Source organism: Lampetra planeri, chromosome 82 (assembly GCF_965212315.1).
Source record: "Lampetra planeri chromosome 82, kcLamPlan1.2.h2, whole genome shotgun sequence".
Lineage (NCBI taxonomy): Eukaryota > Metazoa > Chordata > Hyperoartia > Petromyzontiformes > Petromyzontidae > Lampetra > Lampetra planeri.
In genome coordinates this window covers 627,033-648,478 of record NC_136186.1, presented here as the reverse complement: position 1 = coordinate 648,478, position 21,446 = coordinate 627,033, and the positions used below count along the sequence as shown (strand labels likewise).

The window sequence follows — 21,446 nt, the reverse complement described above, 5'->3', positions numbered from 1 at the left end:
GGACTCAGTCGGAAGGGATTTAGCTTGACCGGCGCCGCATCGCCCGTTTCAATGTGGTGGTGCAACAAATCCGTGCACCCAATGTCATACTCATGTTTACTGAACACATCAGAGAATTCTATGAGCAACTCGCGCAGCGCACCCAACTGCGCCGCCGACAAATCGTCCGAGGCGGCGCATAGCGAATGGACCCACTCAAGGTCTTCCCTTGGCTCAACGTTCCGCGCGGGGCTCGAGCCCACCTGCGCAACCAACCCATCATCCACAGGGACCCGCGCCGCGTGAGCCAGCACGGTGCCCTGTGGAATGACAGCTGGCCGCGACCCCGCGTTCAAAACCATCACAAACGGATCCCTGTCAGCCCGCACCAAAGTGTGAGCCACCGATAAATCAAGACCCCCGACAGCCTTGTTAGAAGGACCCAAAAGCATACTTTGTTCCGAAGCCTCCCTCACCCATGGTTTCCGCAACCGGAGGGGAATCAACATCTGTGAACCCGGGGGCACATGCACGGTCTGTGTCGCCACCGCTTGTATCGTAGCGCACGCCGTCCGAATGTCAGTAGGGCTCGTCAAAAATGCAATCCGGCGACCCGATGGCAGTTCAATGCATCGTTGATCGATAAGAATTTTAATGGGCATTTTAGCCAAAAAATCAGTGCCCAAAAGACACGGAACCGCCAAAGAAGACGAAACGAAAACGGGTCCCGACAATTTGATATTTCCAATGCAAATGGACGCCCTAATCTGACCGATAATGCCCAACGATCCCCCATTAGCGGCGTAAAATGGCACCTCCACTGGAAGCAGCGGACGACATTGGACTGGGAGAATATCATAAATGAGGTCCGATATAATAGTTGCCGATGCCCCCGTGTCCACTAACACCCTAATCTCGACCCCATCAATAGATCCCGTAACAACGGACGAGCCCGCCGAAGCAGCCACAATTCTATGCCCCAATTCCGCCCATTCAATGTCTCCCTGGTCCCGGCCGAACCCCCCTCGCCGAACCGAATCCCCGAACCTTAACCGGCCCTCCTCCGCCGCAACGCGGCGTCCCATGTGTGCCGAATAAACAGGCCGAGCGTGTGAGGTGCCGCGACTTGCCGGGGATTGTAGAGATGACTTGGGATCTCGGTCGTCGTCCAGCCGAGCACCCATGGCGCGCTGACGCGGAGCGCGGCACCCGGACGCCACGTGGCCCCGGAGGCCGCAGTTATAGCACGTGACGAGGGTCGGAGTAGATCTTGGTTGCTCCGACTTTCGGCCCGATCGCAGAGGCGACCGAGCCCCCGGCCTCCAGTCCCCTGGTCGTCCCGTGGCGAACGCCTCCTCTCGTGGGCTGACGACTTGGGGTTCGGTGACCACCGAACCCGGAGCTGCGACGACAGCAGCGTTGCAACCAACTCCTTGTTTCCGTTGTAGGGCCTCGTGCGCTTGAATACTCGTGGCGACTCTCAAAGAAGAAATATCAATCTCGTCAGCTGTGTTGATAGGGACCCCCAGGTCCTGCGCCAACTTAAGCAGCTGCTCCAAAACCATCGCGTCTTGGCCCTCCTCGTCCATCCGAGGGAACGCAGCATCAGCAAGAGCCAGCAACGCCGTGCGATAGGCCAGCGCGGTCTCCGTGGCCGCTTTCCGTCTTGCGTAGAAATGATGGCGGCACGCCGAGGGAGGTCCGTAGACCCTGGCCAACAAACCCAGCGCATCCTTCAGCGTGGAGCGGTCCGACTTCCGTGCAGACCTGAAGGCCGCGAGCGCGTCGTCGTCCAGCAGGGCAGGCAACGCCCGCAGCGCCGTAGCATCGGACCACGCTGACATCTCTTGATGCGCCAAAAACCTTCGCTGAAATTTGCCCCAGTCTCCGCCTTCCGCCTTGAAGGCTGACAACGTGGGCAGACGCTGCTGAAAAATGAAGTCATCCGCCTCGTGGTTCCTCTCCGCCTCTCCGTCGGTGTGTAAGATGGCGGCTCCAGCGGCAGACGTAAAATGGCGGACCCCCTCGCGCGCTGATGACGTCGATGCGCGCGCTTGGGAACCCACCACCACGTGGCGCTCGCCGTTCCCGCCAAAAGTAGGCCCAGGCGCAATGGCGGGAATCCCCCATTCGTTTTGGCGGTAATCTGCGGGGCGACCTTGTAAAATGTCCCCCACCGTCCCCGCTCCTCCCGACGAGCTGATCTCCGCCAAGATGGACGCGGCGGCGAGCAGCAGCTCCGCCAGTCGGGAGTGCGCCTCACGAAGCACGGCCTCGGTCCCCGGTCGCTCGGCCGGCGCCGTCGACGGATCCTGTAGCGTGGGCAAGTCTTCCTCCTCGCCCCCCGCCACCAGCGGCCCCGAGTCGTCCAGGTTTTCCTCGCGGTCAATCCCGTGGGTCCTACGGGTCTTCCTTGTCTCCATGCTTGGAAGCCCGTTTCACTTCTGACGCCAGATGAAGTATTGGAAAATGACGGCAGGAAACTCCTTGACGGGAACACACTTCTTTTATTAAATCTTGACTTGTAACGATACAACGCGTGGCCTCTCTTCTTCACAATGCGGTCACCATACAACGGTACAACTCGTGACCTCTTCTCTCCGCCCTACGCTTCTCTTGACTCTCTTAGATTCTGTGCTGCTGGCTCTCTGTGCCTCGTGTAGACTCCGCGCCTCGGCTACACTCTTCTCTCGTCTCGTGTAGACTCTGCGCCTCTGCTACACTCTCCACTCGCCTCGTGTAGACTTTGCATCTCTCTCTGGCTACACCGTATGCATACTCGGCTCGTGTAGACCTTTCTCTCTCTCTGGCTACACCGTATGCATACTCGGCTCGTGTAGACCTTCCTCTCTCTCTGGCTACACACTATACATCACTCAGCTCGTGTAGACCGTTCTCTCTCTCTGGCTACACACTATACATTACTCAGCTCGTGTAGACCGTTCTCTCTCTCTGGCTACACACTATACATTACTCAGCTCGTGTAGACCGTTCTCTCTCTCTGGCTACACACTTATACCTTACTCTCCTCTACTCTCCATTACTCTCCTCTCCGGGCTCTATCTCTGCACCTTCGTCTTCATTCTTAGATGGTTCCACTTCTGCCCTCTACTCCTCTGTGCATCATCTTATATATCTCTTCCTCCCGGGAGACGGAGCGGATGCGGACCTCAACGTCGGCACCGCTCCTCAGTTACCCAATCACCACGCGCTATCTCTACGATCCGTTTCCGCCCAGCGCGTGTTTCCACCCCTCGACCAATCACACCGCGCTGCCACCCGATCACTCCCTCTCAGCGCGTCACCGGCACACAGCCAATCAGCAGCACTACCCCCACCCGCGCACTGACGCCTGCTCCTCCCCGTCAGCGCGCATCACCACACACACACGTACATACGCGCTGGCACATGACGTACACACCCAGCGCGTATCACCACTACATCGGTAAGAAAAGGGGGGAGGAGCAAAGGGGGAGAGAGAGAGGGGGGGGAGTGGGGTAGGGGGATGGGGCTGCGTGAGCGCTAAGGGAATAGAGGACGTGAAGCCTGGGGGGGGGGAGTGGGCGGGGATGCAAGTGGGAGGCTGGGAACGCTGGGGATGAGGGGGGAAATTAACTCGGAAAAATAGACTAGTACCCGGCAGATATGATGGAACAACCATAAATAGTAAAGGTTTTACCTGGTTAATAACATCCTTCCAATGATTGCTCAATTTGTATCCATCTTCTCGGTTGAAGTTATGTCTATATTTATAAATCTGAATGGCTTCATGAACAAACCTTTGAAAAAAACTATATCATGCGAGCCCACAGCATTATAAAATTGGTCAGCCACGGCAGAGGTATTGGTTCTGCCGTGTTTCAGATCTCTCTTGTGTTCGCGAACACGGTCCGAGACATGTCGTTTCGTTTCCTCAATGTAGCTGCTACCGCAGGTACATGTCAGTTTGTAGACTCCAGATGGGATTAGATCATGGATTAAGAAGGTACTCCACTTCGGCCAATCGTTTCCACTATCAACTTACCTACCTACAAACTGACCCCGTTTTCTGTCTGATACCTTGCTTTCATTCATGGGCAAGACTACCTTAGTAGTACGTAACAGCTCACTTGGTCTCTCTAATAAAGGGCATTTCACTGTCCCCAGATTATTTGCTCGTCAGCTTTGATGTAGTTCCTCTGTTGTTCAAGGTTCCTGTACCTGACACTTTAGCAATAATTGAAGATTTAGTCCAACATGGACTGAATCTTGATGTACCTAATCTGGTTAGGCACTGCCTTACCAACACTTACTTCACCTGGAATGGTACTTTCTACAAACAAAATGAAGGTACCCCCATGGGTTCCCCCTCATCACCAGTGAGAGCGAATGTTTTCCTGGAGAAATTTGAAACAGATGCCATCCAGACATCCACCCTATGTCCTTCCTTGTGGAAGAGATATGTAGATGACACTTTCGTCATTTGGCCACATGGCCTGCCAGCATTGAACCAATTTCTCAACCACATCAATTCCATACACCCATCCATCAAATTCACCATGGCAGTGGAGAAGGATGGTAAGCTACCATTCCTGTATGTTTTGTTTGAGAAGAGACCTGACAGCTCGTTGGGACACTGTCTATAGGAAAGCCACCCACACATATTCCTTTCTGAAACCTGATTCCCACCACCATCCGGCACAGAATAATTCCCTCATCAAAACACTACACCATAGGACCCACTGCATTTCCGACCAACACCACCTAGCCAGTGAACTGGAACACGTACACCAGGCCCTCAAGATGAATGGGTACTCGGACCGCATTATTCGCAAAGCTGTTTCTCCAACCATGGAGAAACAACCCCCTGAGAAGCCAATCAAAACCATCACGTTACCATACATAGCAGGTGTTACCAAAAAGATTTCCAAAATCTTAAACAAACACAAGATCCAGGTCCAATTCAATACAGTACACAAAATCCGTGATCTAATCCCATCTGGAGTCTACAAACTGATTTGTACCTGCGGTAGCAGTTACATTGGGGAAACGAAACGACATGTCTCGGACCGTGTTCGCGAACACAAGGGAGATCTGAAACACGGCAGAACCAATACCTCTGCCGTGGCTGAACATTGTTATAATGCTGTGGGCTCGCATGATATTGTTTCTTCCGAGACCAAGGTACTCTGCAAACCTTGGGGCTACTATCAAAGGTTTGTTCATGAAGCCATCCAGATATCTTCTTGGTTCTTTCGGTAAAGTCACGTAAAAGGGAAGTAATAAAATAATAAAAATAAAACATAATAAAAAATTCTCACGACGTTTCGGCCACAACGCAAGCAGCCGTCCTCAGGCGAAGAATGAGACATTATCAAGCTAGGAGCTTATATAAGTGTAGCGAGGAGGAGCGCCTTAACAAAAGAATGTGCATATGAAGAGGAATTTAGCATACCAATGGGCAATGCGTAGGAGGTGGGCGGAGGGGTTTCAAAGTCCCATTATGCCCATGCATTATGCAGGATCAACAGCACCACGGGGGGGCGCAAGGAACAGCGTTAATAAAGGAAAGGAATGTTAATGATATGTAGCTGCATTTACCAAACAACCACGTAGAAAACCAAAGTAAAAACTACATAAAAAACTAAAATATAAACTGATAATTACTATACTCTAATCTCTGCCAGCTAGCAACATCAGCAAAGATGAGCGTTTTGAATTAGCTCAATTAAAAAAGAGGGATGACATTTTCATCCTCTCAGCTGACAAAGGCAATGCCACTGTCATCATGGACAAAATAGAATACAACAACAAAATTCAAGAACTACTCAACGATGGCAGCTATACAAAAATAAAAAGAGACCCCACCAACAGCCTCGTGTCCAAAACCAACAACATCATTTCTGCTTCAACCGCATTAATTGATCAGACCAAACAGTTCTCGTTGAAACCTTCTGCAGCCAGGCCACCAAGATTGTACGGCTTGCCAAAGATACATAAAGAAGATACACCTCTTCGTCCCATTGTCTCTACTTTGGTTTTCTACGTGGTTGTTTGGTAAATGCAGCTACATATCATTAACATTCCTTTCCTTTATTAACGCTGTTCCTTGCGCCCCCCCGTGGTGCTGTTGATCCTGCATAATGCATGGGCATAATGGGACTTTGAAACCCCTCCGCCCACCTCCTACGCATTGCCCATTGGTATGCTAAATTCCTCTTCATATGCACATTCTTTTGTTAAGGCGCTCCTCCTCGCTACACCTATATAAGCTCCTAGCTTGATAATGTCTCATTCTTCGCCTGAGGACGGCTGCTTGCGTTGTGGCCGAAACGTCGTGAGAATTGTTTTATTATGTTTTATTTTTTATTATTTTATTACTTCCCTTTTACGTGACTTTACTGAAAGAACCAAGAAGATGAATCCCTGCAGTCACGAAAGCTTTAAATCGAAATCCATCCAGATATATAAACAGACATAACTTTAACCGAGAAGATGGACACAAATTGAGCAATCATTGGAAGGATGTTATTAACCAGGTAAAACCTTAATTGTTCATGGTTGTTCCATTATATCTGTCGGGTACTAGTCTATTTTTTCGAGTTATTTTCCCCCCGCATCCCCAGCGTTCCCAGCCTCCCACTTGCAGCCCCGCCCACTTCCCCCCCAGCTTCACGTCCTCTCTCCCCTTAGTGCTCACGCAGCGCCCCCTCATGCCCCCATCCCCCCGCTCTCTCCCCCCCCTGCTCCTCTCCTCTTTCTTACCAATATAACCTCTTGCCATAGCAGCTCTCTCGCCCACTCCATTGGCATTGTTGCTGCATGAGCATTGTTGCTGCATGAGCATTGTTGCTGCATTGGCATTGTTGCTGCATTGTCACTCGTGCACCGCCCATGCTCCTGGTGCTATTGATAAACTTGGGCTATGCCCATCCCAAACCCTTATAAACTGTTTGCCTTCAAAGGCTGACCCCTTTGCTTGATGACGACCGCGTGTGTTGCGATCGAAACGTCGTGATTTGTTTTATTTCTAACTACGTGACTTTACCAAAAGAACCAAAAACCAATTAGTAAAGTTCGTCACATGAACAAAACGTGCCAATTCGTTTCTCCTTTAGCACACCGGTGTGTTGGAGACTAACCCAAAAAAACCTTTGTTATGGATAATATTAGTTGTGAAAGTCTAGGTGTTAAATCCTCTACACTCCTAACCCCTAAACCTCATGACCCTATAAATCTCTAACCCTCAAAACCTCTAAACTTCGAAAACCCAAATCTCCTAAACCCCAAACATCTAAACCCCTAAACTTATAACCTTCTAAAATCCAAACCCTCCAAACCAATAAACATCTAACAATCAAAACCCATAAACTCTCTAAACTTCTTAAACACCTAACTCTCTAAACTCATAATCTTCTAAACCCTAACCCAATGAACTCCTAACCCTCTAAACCCCTCACCCTCTAAGCACCTATACCAAAAACCCTAAACCTCTGAACCCCTAAACTAAACCCCTAAAAACCCCCTAAACTCTAAAATCTATAACCTTATAAACTTCTAACCCTCTAAACCACTACATATCGAAACCCATAAAGCCTCTAAACCTCTAAACACCTAACTATCTAAATCTCTTAACCCATAATATTCTAAACCCTAACCTTCTAAAACCCTAACCCTCTAAACCCCTAACCATTTAAGTCCCTAAACACCTAAAACAATAGCCATCTAAACACCTAACCCTCTAAACCCCTTACCCTTTAAAACCCTCCCTCTAAACCCTTAAACCCATCATCCTCTAAACCTGTCAACCCATAAACTCTTAGTCCAATAAATATCGAACCCTCTAAACTTCCAACCCTCTAAACCCATCACCCTCTAAACCCCTATACCCCTAAATCCCTATACCCCTAACCCTCTTAAACCACTAACCCTCTGTGTGGAGTATGTTGGGTAGTGGGTATCACGCTGTGGGTGGGTGCAGGGTGTGTGTGGTGGGTGGAGGGTATCACAGGGTGGGTGGGTGCAGGGTGTGTGTGGTGGGTGCAGGGTGTGTGTGGTGGGTGCAGGGTGTGTGTGGTGGGTTGCAGGGTGTGTGTGGTGGGTGCAGGGTGTGTGTGGTGGGTGGAGGGTATCACAGGGTGGGTGGGTGCAGGGTGTGGGTGGTGGGTGCAGGGTGTGTGTTGTGGGTGCAGGGTGTGTGTGGTGGGTGCAGGGTATCACAGGGTGGGTGGATGCAGGGTGTGTGTGGTGGGTGCAGGGTGTGTGTGGTGGGTGCAGGGTGTGTGTGGTGGGTGCAGGGTGTGTGTGGTGGGTGCAGGGTGTGGGTGGTGGGTGCAGGGTGTGTGTTGTGGGTGCAGGGTGTGTGTGGTGGGTGCAGGGTGTGTGTGGTGGGTGCAGGGTATCACAGGGTGGGTGGGTGCAGGGTGTGTGTGGTGGGTGCAGGGTGTGTGTGGTGGGTGCAGGGTGTGTGTGGTGGGTGCAGGGTGTGGGTGGGTGGTGGGTGCAGGATGTGTGTGGTGGGTGGAGGGTATCACAGCGTGTGTGGGTGCAGGGTGTGGGTGGTGGGTGCAGGGTGTGTGTGGTGGGTGCAGGGTGTGTGTGGTGGGTGGAGGGTATCACGGACTGGGTGGGTGCAGGATGTGTGTGGTGGGTGCAGGGTGTGTGTGGTGGGTTCAGGGTGTGTGTGGTGGATGCAGGGTGTGTGTGGTGGGTGGAGGGTATCACAGGGTGGGTGGATGCAGGGTGTGTGTGGTGGGTGCAGGGTGTGTGTGGTGGGTGCAGGGTGTGTGTGGTGGGTGCGGGGTATCAAGGACTGGGTGGGTGCAAGGTTTGGGTGGTGGGTGGAGGGTATCACAGGGTGGGTGGGTGCAGGGTGAGTGTGGTGAGTGTGGTCAAAGTGGTCAGGGTTCACACCAATCCACCACCTCTACCACCCCTACTGTGCAGTGGACCGGCCACCACAAAGCAGCAGGCGTCGGAGGAGTGAGCGGATGGCTCTCCCTATGCGGGCCAGGCTCCCTTGCTTCCTCTTCTGCTGTACCACCAACTCCTCCACCAGCGTCTCCTGTACCACCAACTCCTCCACCAGGGTCTCCTGTACCACCAACTCCTCCACCAGGGTCTCCTGTACCACCAACTCCTCCACCAGGGTCTCCTGTACCACCAACTCCTCCACCAGGGTCTCCTGTACCACCAACTCCTCCACCAGAGTCTCCTGTACCACAAACTCCTCCACAAGGGTCTCCTGTACCACCAACTCCTCCACCAGGGTCTCCTGTACCACCAACTCCTCCACCAGGGTCTCCTCAAGTACCACCAACTCCTCCACCAGAGTCTCCTGTACCACCAACTCCTCCACCAGCGTCTCCTCAAGTACCACCAACTCCTCCACCAGAGTCTCCTGTACCACCAACTCCTCCACCAGCGTCTCCTCCTGTACCACCAACTCCTCCACCAGGGTCTCCTCAAGTACCAACAACTCCTCCACCAGAGTATCCTCCTCCTCCTGTACCACCAACTCCTCCACGAGAGTCTCCTCTTCCTCCAGCACCACCAGCTCCTCCACCATGATCTCTTCCTCCACAACCTTCAACTTCTCTTTAGAGGCCTGGGCGAGCAAGGAGGATGGGCGCTGTGCCGGCTCCACTCTGTGAAGAGATGCGCACGACACCGTTACAACTTCCTGCTCCAGCAGAAATCAGTCCCCCCCATCCCCCCCATCGTCTATGGGTGGACTAACTGTGTGCCGCAGAAGATTAACCCAGCTAATTAACAGTGCCGCAATAATGCAGCGTACCTTTGCCCACCGTGAGTCTGGTTACGAAATGGGCATTAGTCTGGCGGTGTCTTAGTGGATGAAGGGGAACTTGGGAAAGATGTTGCCGCTTCATTATCTGTCCTCACCCAGAAACCAATTATAGAAAAATAAATCCGTATATAACCGAATCTACACGTTCTCTTTGGCTGGAACGCACAGCCAGAGAGGACCTGGGTTTGAGTCCCATACGTGGGCCACTTTCTCTGTGTGGAGTGTGGAGTGTGTTCTACCAACCACCCTACCATGCCCGCCCCCCCCTCCCGCCCCCCCCTGCATGGGTTTCCAGAATCAGAATCTTTATTTAAACTGGATGAAGAGGAGTCTGATGAGCTATGAAGCTCTTCTTTCACAGATGTCCAGTCAAGTCACAGGGTCAGCAGGTTACAATAACAAACAAAACAAAAGGAGTACAAAGTATACAAAAACAAATAAAGCGTATAAATACAAATGGCATAAGTAAATAAAATCCTGTCAGTTTTTCAACACTAAATGCAAGCTTGGGCAACGCAGCGAAACAGCAACAAAAACAGCCTCACACCACACCAAGACAACACGATCCTTCAATAAAATTGCACATTAAAATGTAACTTCCATTCCTCTGGGTTTGGCAACTGAACCCTCACAAACACGCCGTGCAACCAGTGTTGGATGGACATCTCCACCAGTGTTGTAAGAGCAGTACATTTGTTCTGTACTGCAAAAAACTTGGCAGGACCCTCCTGAAACAAAGTCTTGAGACTGAGTGAGGCTCATGCTGGCTAAATAAGCGTAGAAGTAGTAGCAATGAAGATAAATCGATATTAAACACACACACACACACACAGGAGCAGAGTCGTCCCCTGGGTACGGTGTATGGGGGGTGACCACCCCGGGCCCCGCGCTTTGGGGGGCCCTGCGCTTCGATGTCACGGTGTCAGACGTAATACTTCCGTTTAACACGTAGGCTATCGCTCCGGATTGGCTCACAAGTGATGACATCACATTTATCGCTCTATTTAAGACTGAAAGAGGAGGATTTCTCCACGATTCGAAAGCCCACACCGTGTAACTTGCCCCAGGCCCCGCACCCCCCTATAGACTACCTTGACCACTGGACAAGCAGATGGTGGCTTACCGTCGCTCAGCAGCTCCAGAGCGCTTCACACTGCCAGGAGCAGCAACGGTGGTGGTGGTGGCTTTGCTGGCCGTGGTGGTGCTGGTGGCCGCGGTCCGGAGTCAGTTATGAGCCAGCGCCTGCGCTGGCGTCATACGACAATTCGGATCCCATCTGTTGAGAGACGCACGGGGGACACACGCGGCCACGTGGTGAGAGAGGCATGGTGAGAGCTCTGATGTTCCTTCCCTTCTCCCACGAGGTCCAGGAACGCACAGCAGCAGCGGAAGCCACAGTAGCAGTGGCAGTCCTCTGATGACCAGCAGCGGCTTGGACAGACGTCCCACTCCTCCACAGAGGGCTAACTCCACAGAGGGCCAGTGGTACCGCTTATTGGCAGGTCCACTCAGCACCACATCTTCCTGGTGATCGGTGGAGAGCGTTCACCGATCAATTGGAGGGGGGAATCCTCGTGGGGAGGGGAGGAGGTGGGAGTGGTGGGTGGTTCTTACCGCAAACAGGAGCTGATGAATTCGACAAACTCCGGGTCATCGCTTTTGAGCACCTTGTGAAGTGGGAAGCTTCCCGGAACCCTTTTCTTGCCTGGGCAGAACATCTTCCCCCGATGGTCTGCAGGAGCCATGCACAGCGGAAGAGACGAAGTCACCAACCACCACATCGCCCATCTACCCACTTACTGACCGATTCATCAACCCACTCATCCACCTACCCACCCAAACACTCTTCCACCTACCCAATCGCTCACTCACCTATCCACTTACCCACTCACCCACCCGCTCATCTACCCACCCACCCACCCTCTCACTGACCCGCTCACCCACCCACTCACCCATTCGCCCAATTACCCACCAACCTACTCGCCTACTCACCCACATACCCATCCACTTGCCCACACACCCATTTACCCACCCACACACCCAAGTAATGTAAAATACAAAGACGCCCCCTCCAAAACAAAATAACAACAGCCTGAGGCCACTCCCTAAAACTGAATCCGGTCTGTCATTCACCCCACGCTTCAACTCACCAAAGAACTGCGTTCTGTCGGGTGCTCCATTCACCATGTACCTTGGAGGCATCCCCAGAATCTGCACATGGTTGACATGAAGACAAAGGTCACCGTATAGCTTCGGCACACTGTAGGGACAAGTGCTGTCAGATCGAGTAGCAAAATTTGCAGCGTTTGTTGAGGGCCAGCACTGTGGCACACAGAGACAGGAGTGGCGGGCCACATTGACCCAGGTACTTTACACACTCCACCAGGTACTCAGTTGAGGCTGTCTCGAACTAGAGGAGGCCCAGGACCAGTTCAGACAATCGTCACTGGTGTTGCCCATGAGCTGAAATCAAACTCAGTTTCTAGCACAGCAGGCTGACCGCTACACTACCGCTCCCCCACACAAACAAGACACACGTGTACAGGCAACATACGACGGCCGTTATTCACAGATCACCAAGTGGCCACCCCCCCTCCTGCCACCCCCATAGCCCACGACTCCAAAGAAAGAGAGGGGGATCACGAGCGGACAGACGCCGTGTGGGAAATACCTCTATGCAGCGCGGGAGGTGATCTTCGTGGCTGTTGGACCGGAATAATTCCCTGCCCGTCGCCAACTCCGCCACCGTGCAGCCCAGCGCCCACATATCCACTCCACATGTCAAGCTATAGCCCAGCAACAGCTCCGGAGCCAAGTATTCTAGGGTGCCACCAACATTCATAGCTGTACAAAAATCACAAGGACAACAAACATATGTGCGTGTGTACACACTGTGTCTTAAACAGCATCATCATCATGCACATAAACAGTCACATGTACAGACACTCAGATACTCACACACAGACACACTCAGACAGACACTGACATATAGACACTCACACAGACGCAGAGAGACCCATGCATAAAGACAGCCATACAGACACCCACACGCAGACACTCACACACCCAGGTGAGGTCACTCACGTTGACTTTCCACGAAAAAGCTCGTGCCAAAGTCCGTGATCCTCACGGTGCCAGTCACGGTGTCTTTGACGAGAACATTTTCCTGGAGGAGGGGTAGAATGAATTCAAACTCAGAGGTTATGCCGATATCATTCAGCCAGCAGTGGATCAATCACATACCACGACACACGCTAAACAGGGGAACTAGATGAGGCATAGCGCTGTCGACAAGCGTCAGTCAAGTGCAATATTCGTTGTTTTCTGACAGCTGTCACTCGGCGGTGCCCCTTTCAAATGTGTCAAAATTAAATTTCGATTTAAAGTTTTCGTGACTGCAGGGATTCATCTTCTTGGTTCTTTCGGTAAAGTCATCACGTAGAAGGGAAGTAATACAATAATAAAAATAAAACATAATAAAAAACATAATGAAAAAAAAGGTGAAAACCAGGTCAACTGAGGACGGCTGCTTGCGTTGTGGCCGAAACGTCGTGAGAATTGTTTTATTTTTATTATTTTATTACTTCCCTTCTACGTGACTTTACCGAAAGAACCAAGAAGATGAATCCCTGCAGTCGCGAAAGCTCTAAATCGAAAAACAATACGATCATTTTATTATGTTTTATTTTTATTATGTTTTTTTATCTTTTATTAAGTTTTATTTTTATTATTTTATTACTTCCCTTCTACGTGACTTTACCGAAAGAACCAAGAAGATGTGTCAAAATTGTAGATGTGAGTAGAGGCGTGTCACGTTCAAAGCACTCTCAGGCACCATCAAAGTGAAGGGGGGTGGCTCTATTGACAACCGATTGCCGTTGCTCCAACAGGAGAGCTGCATGGAGCTCACAGCTCGATGAGTGCCCGTTAACGAGTTAGAGACAAAAAGCCACGCACAAGAGAGTGCACGGATTCCGTGACGCTTTCCACTGCACCTTTGTCTTTGGACGTTTTCAATTTGCAGATTGGAATTCGATAACGAGCAGTTGTCAGGCCAAAATGCACATTTCGCACGTTTTAAAAAAAAAATATTTTTTACTCTGTTTCATGTCTCCCAGGGTTTGGGGCAACGCTGATCAACGTTGCCGGTTTTCTCTCTGGTGAGTCCCCAAGAGCGACACGACTCTACACGATAGTTTAATTCATACCAGATCACATTCACCAGAGGAGCATGGCCCTGCCTCCTTTCAGTGAGATGGGCAGAGCTTACATATCGACTCTGTGACCAACATGGCCGGTTTTCTCTGTGGAACGAGTCCCCAATAAAGATACACCTCTGCACCAAAGTTAAAGCTGAACGCTGTGTCCACTCACTGGCTTGATGTCCGCGTGGACGATTTTCCTGGAATTGATGTGGCGCAAGAACTTGAGGATACCCCTGGTGTAGGTTTTCACCATCGCCATGTCCAACCGCCGGAGCCCTGTATTTCTAATCACTTCATGAAGGCTCTCCCTGTGAGAGAGGCAGAAGCAGCAACAAAAACACAGCATCAGTACCATCCCCTACAATGCTGCACTGATTCTGATAACGATAATCATGTTCATATTGTACGTTCACGTGTACGTTTATGACCAATATTAAGAGTTATAGTTCCATGTGGGTTGAGGTCGTCAATTTGCCGATAAACCAAATCAGTTGGCATATCTGCCCACTTGACAACTTGATTTCATTGGCTTTGTTGCCGGGTAGTGGAGGGTTATCCATTGGGAGAAGATAAAAACTCAACACAGAACAGAAGCTCGGGATTTTCGCCGAGAGGCACGAGCATCACCACTGCCATGCAGCCACCCTGCTGATTGAGTGGAGGCGTGGGTTGGTGAAAGTCGCAGGGCTAATGGAGAAAAGAGAAGTGGCCTCCAATGCACCCGTGGCACATGGCAGCTCCACAGGATTACAATGCATGGGTGGTGGCGTGGGCATCTCAACATTAACAGCTTGCCGCGGTGGCGAGATGACATCTCCCACGCCTGGTATGGAGGAGGTCGTAGGTTTGATCCCGACCGTGATGCCTGTACATTTGGAGTTTGCAAGTTCTCCCCGTGGGCACGTGGATTTTTCTGTGAGTCCACTGGTTTTCCCCTCCACATTTATAATCAAAATGCTACTTTGTTAAGCTTTTATTAGTGGTATGGTCGCTACTAAAAAATAACGAAAGTTTGTTAAGTTAGTTAACCACGTTATTGGCGGAGGGGGGGGGGGGCGGCATGCAGTACATACTTCAACAGCTCCATGACGATGCAGTAGTGTCCTCTGAAATGAAATATGTTCAGGACTTTGATGACGTTGAAATCTTCATCACTGCCCTCGCCCTGAAGTTCCAGAACTATCTGGAGCTCCATCTTCTGGTATATTTCTTGCTTGGAGCTGCACAGAGGAAGTCCACAAATGAAGAGCCTACATTTGCTTAAGGGATATCCAGAGCCAAATTATACTCACAATAAAATAATTAAATATGAATTCACCAGGTCTAACAGCACCAGGAGTTCCAGTAGCACACTCGACTAACATTGGTGAGGAGCTCCCACAGAGGGAGCAGGAGCCGGCGTAGGGCACCCAATAGGATTTGAAAGTGAAGAACCATTCAAATCGGATTGGTAATTTGAGAAATCTAAATGCAAACGCATGTTAACACAACGCATTCTCACTTCAATGTGCCTCTTCCATTCGGGCACACTTCGCATAACACGGAATGTGCCCGTAATAACACGAACGCGCCCATTGCAACACGGAACACCACTCGTTATAACGTAGAACACGCCTGTTAAAGCACGGAACCCGCCCGTTATTACACGATCTGTGAGTAGTCGACAACAAACTACTTTCTTGAGCTGCAATGATACATTACTCGCAATGATAAAGTAACGTGACGGCATACCCTCAGTTATTGGTCTCGTCATCTCAAGGTGTATGAGTGCATTGTATCCCGACAAACATTATTATTACATTATTTATGGGAAAATTATTTTCGCTCAATACTTTTTTACTGAACGCGGAACTTTTCAGGAATGTATCTACAGCATTAAATGAGAAATTACCGTAATGTGCAGGTAATCTTTCAGCAATGGGATGTTTGCCCCAATATTAGTTTACACTGTGTGTGTGTATTTTAAGCTTTAGAGAGGAAAAATCTGAGAACCCAGAAGGAACTGATGCAGAACAGGGGTAGAACATGCAAACTCCATACAGGAGGGCACCCGAATCAGGAGTCGAACCCAGGCCCCCCTTCTCGCTTTGATGCACGAGTGTCATCACTGCTAATTTTGGAGCTTTTGTGACTGCAGGAATTATTCTATGGTTCTTTCGGTTAAGTCACGTATAAAGATAAAATAATAAAAATAATACATTACATTTCGATATTTTACTAGGTTATTTAATTTTAGTGTGCCTATCTTCTAATTATCATTGACATGCTAATTTTTTCTCTGCCCCCTCCCTCTCTCCGCCCCCTCTCTATATTTAAGGCCTCGTCACAGAGACGACCTCTTTCTTTCTGCCGATACGTGTTCTCTCTCTCTGTGTGTCTTTGTGATGTCGGTCTGCTTGTGTGTCTGTCTACAGTTTTCTGGTTAGATTTTTGTTGCTATTTCTTTTATACCTGATGACGATTGCTTGGGTTGCAATCGAAACGTCGTAGTATGCTATTATTTAATTTATTATTTTATCTTCATACGTCACTTAACCGAAAGAACCAAAGAATAATGTCATCACTGCATCGCACGGCTGCCCGTGGCAACGGACTGAACAACAACATCTGCCTCGTGACGGCGCGGCTCTGAAGTCTTACCTCGATGGTGACACCAGGATCTTGATGGCCACCAGGATGTTCCTTTTGTGATCAAGGCATTGGATCACCTGGCCTTGACTTCCTTCTCCAATCTTCTTCAGCACCTCATAGCGATAGCGGAGGTGCTCATGCCGGAACTGCACAAAAGGTACAATCATTTAAAGTGAATATAATTAAAATCACAAAGTTTAAGAAGTGAGAATGTATATTCTTTGGGATATGCAAATTCCTTTGTCAAGGCGATCTTCCCCCTCCAACCCAGCTTAAATATACGCTGCCAAGCGTGGTGGTGTTCATTCAGACGCTGTCTCCCCGACAGACCTGTTCTTCACCTGAGGACGGCTGCTTGCATTGTGGCCGAAACGTCGTGAGAATTATTTTATTATGTTTTATTTTTATTTTATAATTTCCTTTCTACACGTACATAGATTGAAAGAAAATAACAAAAAACTAAAAACAATCAAAGGGTTTCCGGGTGAAAATTATCATGTTATTGACAGATTAGTATTCTTTGCTTCTTTCGGTAAAGTCATGTATAAAGATAAAATAATAAATTAAATAATAGCATACTACGACGTTTCGATTGCAACACAAGCAATCATCATCAGGTATAAAAGAAATAGCAACAAAAATCTAACCAGAAAACTATAGACAGACATATAAGCAGACAGACATCACACAGACACACAGAGAGAGAACACGTATCAGCACAAAGAGAGAGGGATCGTCTCTGTGACGAGGCCTTAAATATAGAGAGGGGGCGGGGGCGGAGAGAGGGAGGGGGCAGAGAAAAAATTTGCATGTCAATGAGTGGACGACGACGTGGTACGGTATTGCATAGCCGCAACCGAGGGGTCGGCACGCAAAGTGGCTGTGTTAGTGTGAAAGCGCAAGTTTGAAATGGGCATAAAGCACGACTATCATCAGAAGGTGGTAGGATGGGAAGATCATAGCCAGTTATGACTTAAACTGGTTGATAACGTCCTTCCAATGATTACTCAGTTTGTACCCATCTTCTCGGTTTAAATTGTGTCTGTGTCGATAAAAATGGATGGCTTCATGAATTAATCTTTGTTGATAGACAAGTGGGTTTGCAAAGTACCTTCGTCTTAGAGAAATAAATTTCGTGTGAGCCCACCGCATTAAAACAATGATCAGCCACGGCTGAGGTATTGGTCCTACCGTGTTTCAGATCCTACCTAGTTTCGGATCTGCCTTATGTTCACGAACATAAGGCAGATCTGAAACTGTCGGGTTGGCTGCCTACCACTTGCATTAATATTGGCTACTGACATTTGGGCTATGCCCATTTCAAACCCTAATAAACAGTTTGCCTTTGGAAGCTAACCCCCCTTTTCCTGAAGACGACCGATTTTGTTGCGATTGAAACGTATTTCGATTTAAAGCTTTCGTGACTGCAGGTATTCATCTTTTTGGTTCTTTCGGTAAAGTTACGTAGAATGGAAACAATAAAAATAATAAAATAAAACATAAAAAAATTCTTCTCACGTTTCGGCTACAACGCAAGATGGCTGATTGCGTTGTAGCCGAAACGTCTTGAGAATTCTTTTATTATGTTTTATTTTATTATTTTTATTGTTTACATTCTACGTGACTTTACCGAAAGAACCAAGAAGATGAAACGTTGTAGTTTTAGTTTTTGTTATTTTCTTTGAACCCATCTACTTGACTTTACCGAAAGACCCAAAAAATATTAATTCTTGCAGTCACGAAAGCTTTAAGTCAAGATTTAAGTGAGAATGTAATTTTCTAATATATTTTCTGTAATGATTACGTTTTTTTAATCCTTTATATTAAGTTCACTTGCTTGCTTGCTTGCGCGCTTACGACCATGCAAATCTTTCGGTCGTATTTTAACCCACTTGCCGTGATCCAATCGAGCTGACATGTTGCACACAGACTCGTTGTGCGTGACAATTTATATTCGTGAAATTTTTTTTCTAAAATGTTCCACTTTTTAGGGAATTTTTTTTTTCTTATTTAATTTAAAATACCAATGTCATAAAAATGAAACTCTTACTCAAGAAAAACAGAAATGAATAATAAAATAAAACCGATGCCATGCATATAAAGGATTTATAGTGAAAAATCTTTGTTTTTAAATCCTTTATTTAAATCTGTCATTGTGGAATGTTCTGATGTCTGCTGGCTGAGTCACCCTTCAAAATAGAGCGTCTTAGCTCAATGGGATTTACTCGCGATAAAAAAAAAATCCTGATTCTGAAGTGCATTGGTGTGTGTGATAGCCTTGGTTGGTACTTCAGGTGCAATGACAAGAAGCCACAAACCCCGCTACCAATGGGCCCTGTGACCGCCCCCACAGCCAGTGTTTTGTTGCGAGCCTCACCAGAATGTAATTTCGTTCTTGGTCGTCGTATCCATCATTGTTGCATCCCTCAGATTTGTTGTAGAGTGCAAAGTACCACACTTCCTGCATGGCTGCGAGTTCTAGCTTCTCACGGTGGGTCAAGTGAGGGCCAAAGAGAGCCATGATTTCTGCAGACATGAGAATAACAACATCTGTGTGATCCCAAAGTTGAGCAATTTGTAGGAAAATATTACAGGATTGGGATGTTTTGGCCAATACCAGTTATGTCTGTATGTATGTTGAACTTCTTTTGCACCGTACGTAGGCAATGGTGCCAAATGGATACGCGGGGGAAGGAAATTTATTCTAAACATGAAAAGTTCTAAAGAAAGTAGTTTTCAATCTAGATTATTTAAAAGTGTATAGCTCCAGTGGCTTCCTAATATCGGAAGTGCATCTGAAAGCGTGTGATGTGCTGAGGCCAGAGCACAGATAATCATCCCCATGCAACATGGCCACCATGATGCAGTCCCCCATGCAACATGGCTACCATTAAGTCCCGCATGCAACACTGCCAACATGAAGTCCCTCACGCAACGTGGCCACCTGGATATCACCCATGCATCATGGCCGCTATGAAATCTCCAATGCATCACGGCCACTGTGACATGCACCATGTAACATGGCCATTGTGATGTTCCACCATTCACCATGGCCCTCTGTGACGTCCCTCATTACTGTCCTTACCTTGCGGTGATTTGCTGCAGATGGAGGCGGTGCCCTCTGAGGACAGCGCACTCCACGTGGTGCAAGATTCGCCCTTACTCCTCGCCTCTCCAGCTCGGCTCATCTACACACACACAAAGACAAAGGTCCACCATGTAAACTTTAGCAAGATGTTGGGGAAAGCGCAGGAGGCGAGCACTGAGCCAGGATCTCTGAGATCCTGGGCTCCACAATCAGGAGGGTCCTGCCAAGATGTTGTGTCAGTTCTCAGCGTTGGGATATTTGGCCAATATCTGATGTCACACTTGGATTTACAATGAGACACGTGTGGATTTAGAGGACACACACAGGTTAATGGCATCCTTCAAACTGTTAAGAGAAGAGGGGCTGGGCCAGGACATGCCACGGCCAGGAGGAACGATGGCTGATGGTCAAGAAGAATAACGGAGCTGCAACCAAGTATCGGAGCACGTTTGACGTTTGAGAGGACAGCTTCCAGAAAGATGGTGCGACAAAATCGGTGCTTGGTGGATTATGCCATCGCAGGATCGTGAGGGGTAGCAGGAACTCAGGGAAGGAGGCTTTCATCCAGTAGTGGATAGATAAAAGTACTGTAGATTCTATGGGAACCTCATTTACCAGTACAAATATGATAATTGGTTCTTTACCCTTCTATCTGGCAACAACACTGACACCTTTTTACAAGGAGTCATGTTTGCATAGACCGCAATACCTGCAGTCATAATACAAAAAGGAGGTAGAGGAGGTGGCAACTTCGCGACTCGCTGGAAGCTGTTGGCTTCTCCCTCCATTGCGATTTGGTTAACGGTGATGGCGTCGGAACGATCCGTGGATCGATTTCTCCATGCGATTACGTTAGAATCGACTTCGATTGCAAGCCGTCGGTCGATTCTGACCTCGATTCACGATCCTCATGGGGGGGGGGTCACAGAGACCCATAGACTACAGTAGAGATAAATAATAAAAATAATATCAATAATAATAGAAATAAAATCATAAATCACGACGTAGTTATTTTTCTGTGCCTTTTTACACCTGATGAAGGAAGCTTGTGTTGCCTCTGAAACGTCGTGATTTATTATTTTATTTATATTTTTTATTTTTACCTACGTGACTTTACCGATAAAACCTACTCCTTGCAGTCACGGAAGCTTCAAATCTAGAATTACTGATAGAGACCCATCGACTATCTAAGTTGTCTTGTAGTTGTTGTTGTTGGTTGTTTGACTTGCATCCCACTGGGATTTTTGCACACAGCGTTGGTGTACTGTGAATTTTTTCTGCAATGTTTTGCTGTCTTTTCTTGCATTTTCTGTTTGCACTCAGTCACATATTCACTTTAAGATGTTTTTTGTTCATGTTTTTGTTTTTTGTTTGTTTTTTCAGTTTGCACATAGTCACTTTAAGATGTTTTTTTGTTCATGTTTATTTGTTTGTTGCGGTTGCACCCGATTCAAGAGCCGAATGGCTCACAGGGCTATACCTAATACCAGAGGTGTGGACTCGAGTCATGTGACTTGGACTCGAGTCAGACTCGAGTCATGAATTTGATGACTTGCGACTCGACTTGGACTTGCATAACAATGACTTTGTCCCACCTCTGCCTAATACATGAACTTGAACTTGCAATAGTGCAGCTCAACAGGGAGCGGATTCAGCAAGTTGCAGCAGCCTCTTTCGAAGGTGCAGCGACGTCTCTCCAGCAGCAGCAGCAGTAGCAGCATCAGCAGCAGCTCCAGTACACGTGCACAATTCATTC

At 48.5% G+C, this 21,446-nt stretch overlaps 1 protein-coding gene across 1 annotated transcript in view; it reads right to left on the bottom strand.

Moving 5' to 3' along the window:
- The window catches only part of LOC144738376 (dual specificity tyrosine-phosphorylation-regulated kinase 2-like), a 33,692-nt gene extending 14,569 nt beyond the window's left edge, over positions 1-19,123 (bottom strand). Inside the window, exons 1-9 of the mRNA XM_078621415.1 lie at positions 18,980-19,123; positions 16,612-16,748; positions 15,045-15,191; positions 14,141-14,279; positions 12,851-12,932; positions 12,438-12,610; positions 11,917-11,977; positions 11,381-11,498; positions 9,509-9,605 (exon numbers count right to left, since the gene is read on the bottom strand). Coding sequence (XP_078477541.1) covers positions 9,509-9,605; positions 11,381-11,498; positions 11,917-11,977; positions 12,438-12,610; positions 12,851-12,932; positions 14,141-14,279; positions 15,045-15,191; positions 16,612-16,748; positions 18,980-19,123 — 1,098 coding nt within the window. The remainder of the gene's footprint in view (positions 1-9,508; positions 9,606-11,380; positions 11,499-11,916; positions 11,978-12,437; positions 12,611-12,850; positions 12,933-14,140; positions 14,280-15,044; positions 15,192-16,611; positions 16,749-18,979) is intronic.
- Positions 19,124-21,446: the final 2,323 nt, after the last annotated feature.